The sequence below is a fragment of the Musa acuminata genome, chromosome BXJ2-10 (genome assembly GCF_036884655.1).
Source record: "Musa acuminata AAA Group cultivar baxijiao chromosome BXJ2-10, Cavendish_Baxijiao_AAA, whole genome shotgun sequence".
In the NCBI taxonomy this organism is placed as follows: domain Eukaryota; kingdom Viridiplantae; phylum Streptophyta; class Magnoliopsida; order Zingiberales; family Musaceae; genus Musa; species Musa acuminata.
The window spans coordinates 34,947,318-34,965,434 of NC_088347.1; the positions used below are offsets into that span (position 1 = coordinate 34,947,318).

The 18,117-nt window shown below is 40.3% G+C and overlaps 2 protein-coding genes across 2 annotated transcripts; both read left to right on the top strand.

Annotated features, from left to right (window-relative positions):
- Positions 1-6,930: 6,930 nt before the first annotated feature.
- On the top strand, positions 6,931-13,878 carry LOC103969353 (protein arginine N-methyltransferase PRMT10). The gene is made up of 8 exons (XM_009382853.3): positions 6,931-7,260; positions 7,397-7,589; positions 7,700-7,805; positions 9,950-10,139; positions 10,826-11,011; positions 11,097-11,180; positions 13,135-13,337; positions 13,635-13,878. Exons 1-7 carry the CDS (start codon positions 7,054-7,056, stop codon positions 13,309-13,311), a joined length of 1,143 nt encoding a protein of 380 aa, XP_009381128.2. The 5' UTR covers positions 6,931-7,053; the 3' UTR covers positions 13,312-13,337; positions 13,635-13,878.
- Positions 13,879-14,788: 910 nt separating this feature from the next.
- Positions 14,789-18,117, top strand: LOC103969354 (uncharacterized). The gene is made up of 3 exons (XM_009382854.3): positions 14,789-14,934; positions 15,375-15,804; positions 16,042-18,117. Exons 2-3 carry the CDS (start codon positions 15,406-15,408, stop codon positions 16,837-16,839), a joined length of 1,197 nt encoding a protein of 398 aa, XP_009381129.2. The 5' UTR covers positions 14,789-14,934; positions 15,375-15,405; the 3' UTR covers positions 16,840-18,117.

Here is an 18,117-nt window from a genome sequence, read left to right on the forward strand (position 1 = left end):
AATATAATCTCTTTTGATTTTCAATATAGTCCGTACATTTTTCACTACATGATTTTATATTTTTTAATTATTTGTTAACATTAAAATGCTTGAGATGAAAGAAAAAATAAACTGAAAAAAAAATGGTAACAATGAGCTAGAGATGGAGGAGCAAATAAATAAAATAAAATTTGACTATCACATATCAACCATCTATTTAGTTAAATGGTCGAATCGTCGATCATGCATTATCATGTTTTAACTTATGTGTTTATCATATCATTTTCTCTTATCATATTCTTTCTCATTTCGATGTAGCAAAGTCACAGAGCCATCGACTCCTAAAGCATGCCGATAATGATTATTCATATGAATTATTGGTTATAGGTTACAGGGATATCCAATCAGGTAATAACACATAATAGATAATATGAGACGTTTATTTGGGCTACGATGTCAGTAGAGCTCTTTGTATCGATTTCTCTTTATTAGTGCATTGATAATTTTAAGTGACACAACAAGAGTATCATCATGGTCCAAATATAATTACTTGACTTCCTCTTCTTTAAACAAGATTGAGGGGTCTCCCATCATGCGAAACCTCTTAACAATTCCCTTGTCACCCCTTTAAGAGTTGCTGGAAATATACATGAGGGGGTTTGTAGTCTTGAACAGTATCATATATGAGGCAAAAGCAACTATGTGCTTGGTAGGATTGAAGCTCCCTTCAAATAATTTTAACGTCTTCGCCTTGAATCCTTGCAAAATTGGCTCCTCCACGATGCTCTTGATAAATTAGCACCATAGATAGAGATTGATTTCATGTGCACTTCACTTGATTGTATATGCACTATACCAGGCTGGGCCAACGCATAGCCTATGGGCTAGTTATGTGCATTACACGACTACCTATGTTGGGTTGGGTCGAGCTAGCATGCAGATTGGAACTTGACCTATGATTTAGGTCTAGCCTACTAGTTGGGCCTATGTTTGTTATACGGGCCTAGTTTGTAGGCTATGGCTTACGCAATGGGGTTGGGCCTTGTTGGTTGATATCAATCCAAATCTTAATCAATTCCTTTAATTCTGAATTATCTCATCATGAAATTATAATCAAGCATTTAATTATTAATAATATACTATTAAAACATAATAAATAGTAACATACTAAAATGATAAAATTACATAAGAGAGAAAATAATATTTTTAATCAACTATTATATAAATCTAATGAAAATCATATATTATAACTAGCATCATGCATCAAAGATATGTAGGTCCTTCCCGAAGACTCCTCTTTGCTGATGTAGAGAGCTGGCATGGTGAGTCGGTGTGGAGAGCTAGATCATCTTTATTGTTGGGCCGCCTCCTAGTTGTGTCTCTAGATGGTGTTGGGGTTCCTGCACAATAGATCTGCATTGGGAGCGTCTCGATTAGGCTCCTCCGATGCTTAAGTTAGAGAAATGTAAGTGAGAGAGTAAATTGCTCTTGTCTGCTTGCCCCAATATAGTCCAGGGCTTAGCTTTTATAATTGGGTACTAAGCGACCTCAACATGCATTCACCAAGGCCCCCCTTACCCTGTACGACATAGGCATTAATGAGAGTGGCTTGCTAGCGTGTGTCCTCTAGTACTTGGGGTGGACCGTTGGGGGGATGCTTCTAGGTTGATTTCCTTACCACTTTGGGTTAGGTAAGGAGTGATCCATTTATCGATCGTCAAGAAGGAAAGACTAGTGAAGCCGAACTATACAGTTAGTCATTAATGTATAAGCATGACTTCTGTCGATGTAAAGTAAGGAGTGGGTTATGTGGGCCCATTTCTGGAAGTCGAGGTAGTGACGTGACTTTTAGCTGGTAGACGTATGGAGTAGGTGGTTCCTGGACTTTTGCTCAAGTGTTGCTTATGTGGTGAGAGGTGCTGGGGAGTGCTAGGATTATCCCTATAATTCATCACTCCGAAAAGGCGTTCTTTCGAGTTTCGAATGAAGGTCTCAAAAGATGTCACTTTTTCTACATTCTTGCATGGTGATGTCATCATTATATGGCTTTGGGTTCATTGTTGGCACTGTGGTGGTTGGTGCGAGGCTCGTTTGGGATGGGTTGTGCTTTCTTACTAGGGCAATCTTTATCTAAACAAGTGTTGACCTAAGAGACCTCTCTCTTTTTTCCTCTCTTTATCTTCATTCTCTCTCTTCCGCACGGGAGTTTATTCTCTCACATTTTTTTAGTTCCCCCTTCTGCTTCAGGAGGTTTCCTTCTCTGTTTTTTGTCTCTCCATTCCGCACGAGAGGTTGGGTCATCTTTTAGGTCTACCTCTTCTTCCGCTTCTAGGGACAAGTATTTGACTGCCTAGGCGAGAGTGTAGGTCTGCAATAGCAGGTGTTCGCTCGACCACGTGAGTGGGAGGATCAGTATCAGACCACTATAGCGGCTTTCGCCATAATGGGTCTTGATTTGATTATCGTAGGCGGGAGTATCGATATCAATCCATCGTAGTGGGTCTTAATTCGACCGCTATGGGCAAGAGTATTGGTAATAGTCTACTGTAGTGGGTCTTGATTCGATCGTCGTGAGCAGGAGTATCATTATCTGTTCACTATTACGAGTCTTGATTCGACCATCGTGGCCAAGAGTGTCGGTATCAATCCTTCATAGCAGATTCCACCATAGTGAGTTTTGATTCAACCATCATGAGCAAGAAGATAGATCCACTATAGTGGGTTTTAGCTCGACTGCGTAAGTGGGAGGATAGACCCACTATGGTGGCTAGCTAGTGGCTGTGGTTGATTTTATAATGGGTGGTGTTATTACTGTCGGGGTGCATTGCCTATTGTGCACGTCATGTTGCGACACATCTTCTGGTCCTTGAGATTTGTATTGCCTATGATTTTTAATTATGGAGGGGATCTTCTGCTGCTCTAAAGCTTAATCTACTTAGGGAGTCATGCCCCTTTTTGAGGCTCTACTGTCATGTAATGATTGAAGGTGCGGCATTCATGGCGGGCATTTCTTGCGCTAGATTTCACATTGTCCCTAGATGAATTTGTATGAATGTTACCTTGTGAAGACGAGCTACTTTTGACGTTTGCTGAGCTTATTCTGAGGTATTTATATGATAGGATTTCGTCTTGATATCATTAGCTTTCAGAGCTTTGCTTTATCGCTATCCGTCAAAACTCTCCGCACCTTCTTTGTTGGCTGATATAGATCCTTATAGTCCGTAGGAGGGTGTCCCTTCGTTCTTGAAAGTGTTGAGCTCGTGATAGGTGGTTCAGAGAACCCTGGTGAGGGTTGACCCAAAGCCATATGTGGAATCTTTCACCAGACCAACCCTGCTGCAAGGGATTGACTCTTTTTGTAGGTGGGGATATTTCATCGTGAGTCCATCAAAGGCCCAAGCATGCTATGAAAAACATTCTGAGACTGAGGGGCCCTTCATTGTTAGAGGAGGGCATGGAGAGTTGTACCTTCCCGATGGAGGTAGGCTAGGAACTCCTAACACATCGTGGCCCGTTGTGATGACTCGGACCCAGGCCCTTCTACCAACTATGTTTCTACCCCCTGGGGATTACATGGCCTTTGAGATGACCAACCATCCTCTAGCGACCCCCGAGGCTCCCCTCCAAGCTAGGTGGGAGGGGTTGACGCAAGACGCGAGGCTATGGAAAAGCAATGCAACCGCGAGCAAGTATTACTGTAGGTTGCTTATCTCAGTTTTGGGCAAGCTGATATACCAGGCCTCCACAAAGTATCTGGTCGATCAGTGCTACTACAACGAGATCTTGACACGTGCCCAGGTTTCCTGGTACTCCTGTCTTCTCGAAATTGATTTTATTTTTCTAGGTAGCACCATTACTACGTCATAGGCCTAGCCGACCGTGCGCACAATGTGAGGATGTTGGTGAGCTAGTTATCCCAAGCGAACGCAAGCCTCGTGGTGAGGGTGGTAAAGTTTGAGAGGGGCCCTGCGATTATTGAGGCTTAAGCCATGAAGACAATTGTCCTATTGGAACAAGCCCAACAATAATTGGAAGAGTCCAAGCGATGCCTAATGAAGGTTGAGTGATGCTTGGGAGGGCCGTGTTGTCGCTTGGAGGAGGCCCTAGAGCGGGGTCGTCAATTGGAGGGCCAATGCAAATTAGCTCTAATGAGTTGATGGCCTTCAGAATGGGGCTCAGGAGGCGAAAGAGATTCTGGCGGAGAAGCGGTGCCGCTTGGGAGTAGGAGGCAATCGCCTCGTACAAGGAGTCGATGGGATTCCGTCGGGGGCTACGAAGGGCGAAGAGGGACTCTTAATATTATAGGTACCTTGTAGCCCTTTAACACTTCCAGACTAGGTATCCTGGGTTGGCCATGGAGGAGGACCACTTTACGTAGTGGGTTGATGATATGGAAGGGTCTTGGGGGTGGATCTCCTTTGATGATGGCTCCAGCTCCGGCTTTTCTTCCTCCTCCAGTTGATGCTTTTGTTTTCTTTTTTGTATGGAACCTTTAGCCCATATTGTAGGCTTATTTATGTGTAGTAATGACATTTATTATCTTTTTTCTTTTTGGCTTTATGTGTATATTTTTCCGTCCAAGTGATATTTTGGGGGAGTAGCCCTGTTCTCTCCCATTGATCGTCTATTCGGGAATGTCTTCTCTTGGGCAACTTCGAGGTTAGGACCCAAGGTTTATGGTGCACCCTCCTGCTAGCCTCTTCCTTGTGTATTGAGACCATGACTTTGGCTGATGTGTATTGATTAGCTCTTTGGAGGATCTCTGAGATGATTGTTAGAGGTCTTTCGACTAACGACCAGAAAAGCGGGCGAGCCTTAGGCCCATCATGAAAGCCAGGATTATTAGTGAGAGATGGACATCCTGAATCCCTCGGACATGGGCTCGTCTTCCCTTTGTCTCAACCCAAGCAAGACAACAACCAAGGGCTTTGGTCACATGTTGGTGGGGAAGTAGAGCTCTAACTCTTTGGCAAGTTATGAAACAAAAGAGAAATTAAAATGAGCTAAGGCGACTATACCATTCCTAGCTGACCCCCTCAACATCGTTGGGAATTTCCGACACATTAGAGTTTCTAAAGTGCCAAATAGAGACATCTAAGCCTGGAACATGGTGGTGTTCTCTACGGGGTTATAGCCGCCATTAAAGGTTTCTAGATTGAGGAGGCGAAAGTTGGTTGGATTGGGCTCCTCTTGGATGCTTTAAATAAAGAGGAAAATGTGGGGTGTATCAGGTTCACCATGGGAATGCTAGAACTCCCACTGAACCTCGTGTAGTCATCGATTCATGGCTTAGAGTTGCGCCTTCATCGAGTCTTCCCAAGAGTCAACCGATTAGGCCTTAGATTTTAGTAGGGTCCGAGTGCAGCTCAATAAGCGCCCTTGATCGAGGAGATCCTTTGGGGGGGTCGAGCGAGGACTTATCAGATGAGCTTCAAGGAGAATATGCATGATTGGTGGCTGAAGGGCGAGTCGTTGCATCAGGGTTGTCAGTTGTGCCAATTAGGGGAGGAGTGAGGCAATGACTTGCTTCGTGTCGGTGAGAGCCTCAACCTGTTAATTGAGGCCTAGGAATGCCTTTGATGGGACAAGCAAGGAGCCTATACTCAGCCTTGGGGGAAAGTCCTAGGTCATTAAGCAAGTGCAAATAATGACTTGGTGTTTGGGTTGAGGTAGAGACATCATTCCATTGGACGAGAGGCGTGTGCCTTCTTTGCTCAAAGGGGCTAGGAGCCATGAGTAGTGCCCCCTCTTTGGAGCGCTTATTGAAAGGATTGGCAGAAGGATATTCCTGTGACATTCGACCCTCCTTTTAGTGTCAAAATGTTAACACATAAAGACCATCGACTTGTGAATTAGCCTGATTGATTCATTACAAAAGATGCAGGTCCTTCCCGATGACTCTTCCCTTTCATTGCAGAGAGTTGGTGTGGCGAATCATTGTAGAGAGCTAGGTCATCTTTACTACCAGGCCACCTCCTAACTGTGTCTCCAGATGGCACTAGGGGCATCCTGACTCAATCCCTCCGATGCTCAAGTCAGAGAGACAGAGAGGAAATTTAACAATGTAAGTGAAAGAGTAAATAGCTATTGCCCACTTGTCCTAACTTGGTTCAGGGCTTGGGTTTTGTACCTGGGCATTGAGCGACCTAGACGTATGTTCGCCAAGGCCCCCCTTACCCTGTACGATAAAGACATTAATGAGGGCAACTTGCTGGCGTGTGACCTCTGGTGCTTGGGGCAAATCGTTAGGGGGGACGTTTCGGAGCTGACTTCCTTACCACTTTGGGTTAGGTAGGGAGTGGTCCATTGATCAAGACCCGAGGATCACATCTAAAGTTTAATGTGGAGGCATGGTATATCAATCAAGAATGAATTGTATGGGCCCATTCGTGAAAGCTAGGGCAGCGACATGACCTCTTGCTAGCGACCATAGAGAGTAGGTGGTTCCCGAGTTTTTGCTTAGGTATTACTTATGGGGAGATTTGGAGAGTCCCAAGATTATCCCTATCAATTATTAATATATTTTTATAGAATAAAAAAAATAATATTTAACATCCATTTAATCATGAACAATAACAATATTAAAACCTTAATTAACTTAGAAGTTTATTAGACTCCATGATTATTTTAAATTTTATACTCGAACTCTTATGTAATATACAATAGCATTTGTAAAATATTTAATTATCTTCGAGATAAAAAGAATTGGGTGAAAAAAAAGGAAATGAAATAAAAACTTAAATAATTGGTTGATAAAAAAAGTATTATTATACATAAATTTAACAACTGATAATTGTAATTTATAATGAGAGTTTATTAAACGGATATAAACACGAGTAATATTTCCAGTGCAAAACACCATTGAATGTAACTTTCTTTAGGACACGATATATAAAGTGACTTGTCAACCGTGAGATGGATATCACACGGTGCTCGTCCACCGACTAGTGAGACGCGTCTTGTTCCCGCCCCGCCTCCCGAAAACAAGCCCTAGAGTAAAAAAGGAGGCAGCCCTCCCCTTCCGCTTGCTCTCGCGCCCGCCGCCGTCGTCGCCTCCTCTACATCCGAGGAATCATGATGGGGAGTACGGCGAACGGATCTTGCGAGCCATCGGCGAGCAGGGCCGGTGCCGGCGCCGTTGTGGACAAGGACGTCGACTTCGCTAACTACTTCTGCACATACTCGTACCTGTACCACCAGAAGGAGATGCTAGCCGACCGTGTCCGCATGGACGCCTACTTCAATGCCGTCTTCCAGAACAAGCACCATTTCCAGGGAAAGGTCCAAGCCTTCCTCCTCCTCCTCCTCTTTCTCCCCTGTTCTCATCGTCCGAAACAGTAGCAGATTTGCTTCTTTGTTGAGTTCTTGTGTAAACGTCGTTGTTTGGTCTCATTTGGTGATTTGGTGGTGGGAAAAGGTCGTGTTGGACGTCGGCACGGGAAGCGGCATCCTCGCTATTTGGTGTGCACAAGCCGGTGCAAGGAAGGTGTATGCGGTTGAAGCTACGAAGATGGCGGATCATGCGCGTCTGCTTGTTAAAGGGAATAACGTGGAAGACATTGTCGAAGTGATCGAGGGGTCGATGGAGGAGGTTACCTTGCCTGAGAAAGGTTGGTCTTAGCCGAGCAGTAGGATTCGGCACTAGATAATGTTTTAACATGCGTGATTAAGTTCTTTATGGTGTGATTAGTGACTGACATTTCTTTGGTTATGTTCACAGTGGATGTTATCATCTCGGAGTGGATGGGGTATTTTCTTCTCCGGGAGTCGATGTTTGATTCTGTGATATGCGCTCGTGACCGTTGGTTGAAACCAGATGGAGTAATGTAAAGCTTGAAATCTTCTTTCATTTATTATTTTCGTTGCTCTTGCAATCTTCATAAGTATGTTTAGGATCCATCTACATTTTCCGAAGAATTATTGGCATACTCAAAGTTCAAGTATGTTATATTTTTACCTGCATTTTCTTGTGAGATGAGGAAATGGGTGTCACATGTAGAAGCAAAAGGGGAAAAAAACATATAAAAGAAAGATGACTTGGTTGTTAACTTTGCAAATCAGTTATCACTAGGGCTTTCACCATTAGGCGACAAAACTTGATTCTCCCAAATTAAAGAGTGAATAAATCTGATGTTGAGTTTCAGTTCCCAATGTAGCTGCCTGGATACCTATAACTCATTTTTTTAGCTAGCAGTAGTTATGCTTACTATTTATAGGTAGCTAGACATCAGTATTGCCTTCATACTCAATGCCCCTCTTGGTTATTGTCCTATGAAGCAGTAGGATTACATGGAGTGGCATGTTTATCCCTTGACGATGCTTATTCCGGGCACCTAGTTTATACGATATTTCTTTTATTCTATTTATGCTCGTCAAGGTGAGATCGCATCTTATGTACCGCTTTAGTGGGCAAACAGCCCAACACTTGGAACATACTACAACCCCAAGTGGCGAAGAGCTGACTTCGAGGTGCCAAACCTTCTCGTCGATAGTGAACTCTTGGGGAAAATTAGCATGTTATCACTAGAGTAACTTTTATCCGTTGAGTGACGACCCTTCCACTCAGCTCCGTTGAATCACTAAGGTCGACTTTTATCCTTGCTCGACGGGTGGACCTTGCAGTCAAGCTCCCTTTTGCCTTTGCACTTGAGGGCCAATTTCCATCTGGCCCGAGGAAACCTTTGCACGCCTCCGTTACCTTTTGGGAGGCCTACGCTCGATAGAAAGTCTACTTGAGATTGTCTCTTGGCCCATAGATCTTGACACAAGGTTAGAATTCTGGCTCTTCTAGAGTGGTATCTCACTGATGGCTCGGGTGAGTGACATTGCAAAATTTGGCGGAGAACTATCAAGGTCCGACAAATTGAGGTCTATGAATTACTCTATATGAAAAATATTTGATTGGGCTAGTTAATGAAGAAAGCTCAAGATTCCGCAAGTACCTTAATCTAAAAGATAGTCATAGTTCATGAAACAAAGCTTAGGAGCATCAACTTCGTCATCATTTATGCCTTTCCCATAAACATGGGCCTGCAAAAGCACATCACATAATTGGAAGGCTTTGAGGAAGATTCAACAAAATTATGATGCCAAGCTTGTGATTGCATAATATGGCCACAAATACCAATCTTTAATAAGAATTTTACCATTCATGTTATGCACGAACATGAATGCCAAGCCTGTGATTTCATGATATATCTTCTTTTAGATATTAAATCAGTTTTCCTCAAGCCATTTCTTGTGAAACTAAAAATGCTGCTTCTCAAAATAATTGCTGCAAAATTTGGTTTGCCTGGAGCAAGGTCTGTTAGCTTTTGGTTGGAATCATGGAATTTCAGCATGCAAACCGGAGTATCATTCCGATATAGTTAATTCCTATAGATTCTGACCTGATTGATATGAATATTACAATTACATTTTACCAGCTGAAAAACATTGGTGGAAACTGTTGTCATATATGTCCCCCAAACTAATCCTCATTGTGGCTGATGGGCTTACCCTTCTTGCTGGGAGTGACATTAGACATTAAAAGTTTTGTTGGATGGATTATACATGCAGTGGTTTAGGTAGAACCCAGAATGTATCCCAGTTAGTTTTCTACACTTATACGACCCCTAGAAAGGTGTATTCATCACATGTGCAACTAAAAGCTGATGGTGTGACAAGACATCGTTAAATAAAAAAATAAGTTGTACAACATTTTGATTCTTAGTTGTGATATGGAATTGACATCCTCATGACTGCCTTTACTTGCAAAATCACTTAAATGAAGTAGAAGACTAATTTGAACAAACTCAAATATGTTTTTACATCCTTCATGATGCTTGCACAAAAAATTAGCCCCTTATATTTTAGGTTCAAATGTTCTGTTCTTAGCTTGTATATTTTCTTTTTTTATTTGATATAGTATTGCCAGTCAAATCACTGAAGTTAAAAGCTGGTTTTGATTCAATAGATCTAATTTTTGCAGGTATCCTAGTCATGCTCGCATGTGGATGGCACCTATCAGATCTGGTTTGGGGGACCAAAAAATGAATGATCTTGAATCTGCAATGAGCGATTGGTATGGCTTTGTTGAGGAGACTGAAAATTATTATGGGGTTAACATGAATATTCTTACAAAACCTTTCCGTGAAGAGCATGAAAAATATTATTTAAAGGTACATTTTACCAATAAAGTTTTAGACCAAGATTGCTTTATGTACATATGTTAATTTCTCTCAGTTTGCTTTATGCACTTAAGTAGAAAATAATTAATGTTTTATTTTGGCCTCTGTTTGTGATTTTTGGTTTATCTACTTTTTTGTGCAATATTAATATTCTAAAAATGGTGGATTCACTACCAAATTCTTATCATGTGGTGGTCTGATTATGTGAAATGTCCACCTAGATTTAAATGCTAAAATATTTGCTTTTGATGGCCAAACATAATTACTGCATCCTAACTTTTGGTTGAAAAATTAGAATGTTATCTTATTTTCACTAGGAAGTCATATCCAGTGCAAGGATGTATGAAGACAGATGTAGCAATGATAGTAACCTAATAATAGGTACATATATATAGTCTTCTATTATCTAGATGGATACCACTTAAAGATGGAAATTATGAGATTCTTTAAGAAAATTTGGAAATTATGAGGTTTTTTTTGACATTGCCAAAAGGTTTTAGACTGTGTATTGTCAGATTGCCTCCATTGGTGCTATACTTAGGAATATGTTCTTTTAATTCTTTGCTGCCTCTTAGAGCAGTTTAAGAACTTTAACTTCATTTAGAACTATAGCTATGACTAATGTTGTTTGATTAAAATGTTAATTTTGTTCAAGTTTCTTTCTAATTTCTTTCCAGACATCCTTGTGGAGCAATCTTCATCCTGATCAAGTTGTAGGTGCTCCCATTGTCATGAAGGAGATTGATTGTTTGACTGCTACAGTAGATGAAATCCGTATAGTTAACTCAACGTTCTCATTACCTATTAATATCGACAGGACACGCTTATCTGCATTAGCTGGGTGGTTCGATGTGCATTTTCAAGTATGCTGCCTTAACCTTGTTTTTGGGCATTTTATCTTGTATTGCAATGAATATCTAAATCTCTGTGCTGAATAAACTGTTCCAGGGTAGCAAGCAGAATCCGGCAACATGTGAAATTGAGTTGACTACTGCTCCCAGTGTCGAAAACACCACCCATTGGGGTCAACAGGTTTTTTCATTTCTGTTCAAACTGGGCTCATTGTCTTGGTTGTGATTTTGATGTTCTATTCATGTTGACATCCATGTTAGAATGTTCTGTTATTCACATATCTATCATATCCCTGTATAATCATCTGTCCAAAAAATCTATAGGTAATTAAGGCTTGGTGATATATTTCTTAGTTGACAATTGCCGATTGACGCTTATGCATTCAGCACTTGCCAATTATTTTGCTTAAAAAAATTTGCAGCGTGTATTGGTGGCCCCCTGACTGGTAGAAATTGTGGTGTTGAATGCTCTAGTGGAGGTAAACTTTGAAAGGACCTACAGATTGTTGTTGGCTTTGGAATGATTTACTATAAGCTTAGATGGCTCCTATGTATCTGTATCCATGGTGAGAGGTGTCTGACTAAACTTTTCCTCTTGGCACAAGAGAACTTCATGTTTTTCTCAGCCACTTTGGAACAGTGAGCATGGATGAGTATTTATTGACTTAAATAGTGTCCAAATGAGGTGTTGTCGTATTCTGACGTTGCGGATATTTAGTCTTTTGGGAACATGGATGAGAGTTCCTGATATGATGGATGAAAATTGTAATTAAAGGTTTTTGTGGTCATACATGATACGCTTAACTGAGGACTTCAGTTTGGTGGAATATATATATATATATATATATAACACAATTTTTTTTGTAAATATGAGAGGAAAAATCCATGATAAAGGTTGAACTCAACTGTATTATATTTATGAATTATGTTTAGTATTTGAGCTTGAATTTTATGTTATGTAGACATGTGAATTCTGAATGTGGGATTATCGGTGCATTGGTTTGTGTTATCTGAAACTTTGCTATGGGCTTAAATAGAGTATGTGGAATACACAGAGTTGAGTTCTGAATTATACATAGGGCTGGACAAAATTGCATTTAGATTTGAATTATGGAGAAAATTTGGAGTTGGAATTAGGTTTTAGGTTGGTCATTGGATTTTTGGCTGGATTTAAAGTTGGCTAGGTGCAATTACGTTTTAGCTTGGTCATTGAGAGATGACAAGTTAAGTTTTAGATTGGATTCTAGATTTGGAGGTTTTGATGGGTTTGCAAAATTGGGTGGCTTAGTTTGAATTAAATGATTTCTACATCAAGTTGAGCTGATGCTTTACTCAGACTTGATTGACCCTTTAAAAAGAAGATACAAGTTATCCGTATCCTGTTTGAAACTAAGAAAGATTTTCCATAGCTACAACTTATGCAATGTTTCAAACCATACTGATTTAAAAAGAATCATGGCTATTGAGAAGAAGATATTTCATCAGAATGTTAATTATTATGTACTTCTAGCTAATTCCTTCACACCTTTGCATGAGTTTGTAGTGTTAGTATTTCTGTTTTATGATAAATCTTTTAATCTATGGCTTAGAGGAAGGAATATTTATGAACGGTTGTTCCCTGCCAAGGATCATACTGTTCAAAATAAAACATGATAGTAACAAAGTTTGAAGTCGTAATAATTATTTGGTTCATTTTATGCCAATATACTGATATTGCACTTTTAGATAACAGAATATGGTTTAAAAGTGGACATATATTCGTTAGTGTGAGACACAAACTAATATTTGACTGTCAGGTTTAATTTCTGACAATTGAACTAAGAAAACTTTCTTATGTGGTGGGATCCCATCTTTTTTCTTTTTTGCTATGCGAATACTGGTCATGTAAAAATAATATTCACAAACAGGATCCTTTGGTACATGCATGCCAGCTTTTCGAGCAAGTTGGATCAAATAATTGCAGTTCTTATTCTATAAATTGCAATCAGTCTTTGATGAGATTATTATGCTTTTTAACTTTTTTATATTTAATAAATGACTTAAACAAAGCATTTTGAAGATATTTCTTTGGTGTACATCTAGCCAGTGTATATTGGCTGCATAATCACAATTTTTTTCTTTGTATGCTTGTGCAGCTATTCCTGCTACATCCTGCTCTTAGAGTTAATGAAGGCGATGAATTATTGATCTCCTTTTTGATGTGCCGCTCCAAAGAGAACCATCGGCTTATGAATGTGGATTTAACCTATGAATTGCAGCAGCCATCTGGGAAGCGACTTCCAGCAGTCAATTCAAAGTTCTATATAGAATGATGGTCCATGGAACCATAGGAACACAGGTATTTCATCTTTTCAAGGACAAGCATAAGCATGTTATTTTTGACCCAAAGAAACACATCCTTGAATCTTGAATTGGAAATCCATTAAAAACAAATTGCCAAGCTTTTAGATCCTCATGGAAGTGTTCCTTTTTTTTTTTTCGCTCTGTCCAGTTTTCATGCTTGAGCTTATGAACGCAACCATTTACCATAATCTCTATTGTATGTTCATGCATTCATCTGTGTTTCTATTCAGACTATTCACACCCCACCATTCAGTTGAAGGTGAATGTTATCATCCTTTTTTGTGCACTGCAGGGTTATTCTTCCAGAACGATATTTTTCAAGGTATGCCATTGTAAGACTAAGAAGCTCTGCCTATCCTTGCTTGGGATCTTGTTGTGTCTGAGATCTTAACCAGGAAAACCCAGCAATCATCATGACTTCTCTGGTGATGCTCTCGTTTTCAGATTCATGACTTAAAGGCTTGTATGTGAAATTTTTGGATATTAGTAACTCATGTATGATTAAGATTACTTATTTAAGCCTTTGCTTGGGAACATATGGAACCGATGCGTAGCTTTGAGATCCAAAAGCGCATCTGCCCTCAACTACTCCTGGAATCCTCTAACCATCATCCCACCACCTCTTAAGAGCCCTCAATCATGCCTTGCTTGTGGTGAGTAAAATACACTCCACAGGTTTGTGTTCTGCTCTCACCTTCCCTATCTAGCTGGAAAGAACATTATACGACCAACATCTCCAAGCCAACATGAACCAAGTTATTCTCTCTACCCACTTTCCAAGACATCAAGCCACACAGGACATTTTGGTATAGCGAGCAAAATTGATGTCAGCAATGTGTCATAGTTCTACCCACATATGAAATCATCAAATATGACGAGGATACTATACGAATTAAAAACAGATACTCGAATTGGATTTGGATAGAATAAATTCTGATGACAACAAAATAATCAAAACAATAGAGTTGGATCGAGGAGTTGTGTAGAGAAACTCTCAGCCCCAAGTGGCATTAGCTATGCGTATACTCAAAACTGCCACTAAAGCCAAGTTGTAGGCGGTTATACTCTGCGATCCGAGGGGAAGCGTGTCGCTGACCCTAAATATCCAGTTGACGAGGTCCAATGTGACCGCAAGCTCTAACGAACAACGAAGAAAAGATCGTATCCGTGGGAGCGCCTCCGATTGGCCAACACCTCCCGGTCCCGCGGGACCCGTTCCTATAGCCAGTGAAAAATGTGCCGTTTCACGTTCGGTGTCTCGGCGGTGACAGGTGCAGCACCTCGAGCGTCACCCGGGTCACTGAACCGGACCGCCTCGTGCCGATCCGAGCCGCAGATCAGCGTCAGTGGCTCCATCGAACGGCCGTGGTTGTGTCGAGTCGCGGTGAACGACGCCATTTCGATCCCCCTATTTAATTAAACCTTTCCTATTTTTCCTCCGAGATCCACAATATAATAATTTCTACTGTTCTCTCTCCCTCTCTCCCTCTCTCCCTCTGCCCCGAAAGCCACAGCAAAAGAGACGGCCAGCGACGAACACAGGGAAAGAGTAGGAGGAATCGATCGATCTCTTCTGCGATTTTCATTGAAAGGTTAGCGGTCATCTTGCGTTGTCGTTTTTCCGATTCTAATAGATATGTAGATCGTTAGCTTTCAATGAACAAAGTTAGTTGAGTTTCTTTAATCCTTCGTGCATTCGACGATCGTCGGTTCTTTTCAATTTCTACTGCGTTCTTTTTGTCTATTCTCGGAGATTCTTGTGATTTCGTTGATTTGTTTTTCGAGTTCTTCTTAGTCGATCGCCTATAGAATTCTGAGGAAATTTGTTGTTCGGAGCGCAGCCGTAAAAGATGTAAATCGAATCATCGAGTTCTTGTTGGATTCTCGGAGTATCAAAGTGATATTTATTTTGGTTGAAATTCCATTTGCAGTTTATTTTCCTTGTATTGTTATTGTCCTTTTGCCCCCTTAAGAGTGATCTTATTCCTATGCCTGTAGTTGATCTTTTCTTTTGTGTTTGCATCTTAATTAGGGTTGGATCAAAGAGATAAATCACTGGCATCATGAGACTTACGAAGGGGAGCAAGGTGGAGGTGTCGAATACGAAGGATGTGCCCTCGGGCTCTTGGCGGATTGCCGAGATCATCTCGGGTAACGGGCATAACTATTTTGTTAGGTACGCTCGATGTCCGTCGGACAGCAGCATGGGGGTGGAAAGAGTGCCAAGAAAGGCAATTAGACCCTGTCCTCCACCAGTGGAGGCCCCGAATGATTGGATGCCCGGTGATTTTGTTGAGGTTTTCGACAATAACTCATGGAAGATTGCTCAAGTATCAAGTGTAGCTGCTGGAAATTATTATTCTGTAAAGCTTTCCGGCTGCTCAAGGAGGTTCACAGCTGATAAGTCTCTTATCAGGATGCGACAGTCTTGGCAAAACAACAAGTGGGTGGTGGTTCAGAAGGTAGGATCATCTGATCGTGTTCCCAATCATTTGGTTTTGAGTTCATGTGCATAACAATCGCTTGATTAGCATCCTATTTATCTTGATTTATCTAGTTTAACTTTGTCTAACTGTTTCTTTAAAGCTGTTTCTCCTTCGTTGCTTAAGTCCTGTTGAACAACTGGTTTTTTATGTATGGCTCCTATCATATCAGATACTTTGTTATATTATATCTAATATCTTTTCCATTTGTTTCAGAATCCTGGAGAACAAAGTGTTCGGCCCCAAAGAGGTTTGTCCAAAGGAGGAAAGTCTGATTTTCGGTTGACACAATCATGCATACAACCGGATAATTCTGTTGTGAGAAACCATTTTTCCATTCAAAATCATGATGCGCTTGAGGAATTTATTCGAGTTTCATCAAGAGCCACGAAGAAACGGAAACTTGAGGCATTTCCTACCGAAGAGTCATGCACGAATGCTAGTAGAAAGACGGGGAAAATTGAGAAAGATGGGACGCATCAAGAGATTGTTGCTGGGAATTTGCCACATTTGCTTGAAAAGGTAGGTGTTGTTGCCTCTGCACGAACAGTGGTGGATGAAAAATACATGCGTTCTTCCTTAAACAACAGAATAACTTCTATCACGGAGTTGAAGAGGGGAATACCAAATCTAGATAACCATGCTATAATGAGTCTAGACTGTAGTGATGCAGAAAGTACTTCATCCTCTGTTGGTAGTTGTAGTATCAGTGAGAATGCTTATGGATCACCGAACCATTGTGTATCCTTTTCTTCCCAAGACTCGTATACTCGTCCTGGTCATGAAGAAATGCTTTATGGTCTGGGAAGAGAATTATCTCTTCCTTCCAAAGAAGAACTAGGAGCAGAAATTCATCAACTTGAGTTGCATGCATTCCGTTCCATGATGACAGCATTTTATGCTTCTGGCGCAATAAGCTGGGAGCAGGAATCATTGTTGACAAACCTCCGCCTTATGTTAAACATATCCAATGATGAATATCTATCGGAGCTAAGAAATTTAATGTCTAAGTAGCTGCCACCTCCGGAAACCATGTGTAGTTTCTTTTTCAGGATTGTTAATGCTAACCTCAGCATATTTATTGAACTCTTCAATTTTACATAAGGTGGGAAATTGAGATTGTAGCTATTCATTGAATATTCAGGATATATTTTGAAGTTTTGAGACAGTTTCTTACTGTTCCAAAATGTATTATAAACCTTTTAGTGTAATTGCCTTTTCTCTCTGGAAGCCATTGTTGGCTTTTCTTGGGTTTAGTTTTTAGTTTTGTTTTCCTGGCATCATTCCTTAGTTTTTCTGTTGTGTCTCATGTAAATGTGGATGTAAGATGTTGAGTAAGCTATACAGGTATACTTTTGTTCTCAAGGTGATCAAATAATTAATGGGAAGTTATGTTTTGGAAGAATTTGTTGTGCGTGTTACATTTAGTCTGCTTTCTAAAAGAGACGTAATGGTGTTGACCACCTGCCTTAAACTCCATAAGCATCTTTAAGACAGGCAATCAACAGTGTTGTTACATAAGTCCGGCTTAATCGGCATCACTAAAAGTGTCAATGTAATATCCCCAAAATCGACATCATTAGTGTTGTTACATAAGTCCAGCTTAATCGTAAGTCTTTTTGAGATTATAAAATTTATTAATAAGATAAATTGACAGGTTTATTTTGCGGATAGCTTGTTTTAGATCAGTTTTCTGAAAGCATTCTAACTTTCATATATTGAAACTTAAAGAATTTTTTAAAAAATATTATGGATGTTTTAGCTTATTTACAATAAAAAGCATATTATGGTTTCAATATATATCAATAAGTTTACATGTTTCAATTGATAATTTTTCATGTCTGTATGATGGAAGAATTCATGCATGAAGATTCTGCCTACTCCTTGTTTATCATATATATTATTGGATGGGCACCATGAAACTTCAAAGTGTGACCTGGCCATCCTTTCTTTTTTTTTTTTTTTTTTCTGAATATCTTGAGCATATAAAACTTTTATGTGCTGGCTGTCCTGGTAATGTATTAGAAATCTATTTTGTTTGTCTTTCTTTAAGTGTACCATTTTGTTAACACGATGGTTGCTTCTTATGCCTCTTCCAGGACCAAAGTTGGGAGGGTCCAAAAGTATGCTTCCATTGGTCTGTGACAAAAGGTGGAGTTGTCATGTGTTTTGCACCCTCAACAGTGTGGCAACAGTTCCATCTAATTCTCATGACAACTTCTGTATTATCGATTGATTGTTATTTTTGATTCTGTTAGCTTTTAATTCAGATCTAAAGTTGGTTGATTAGTA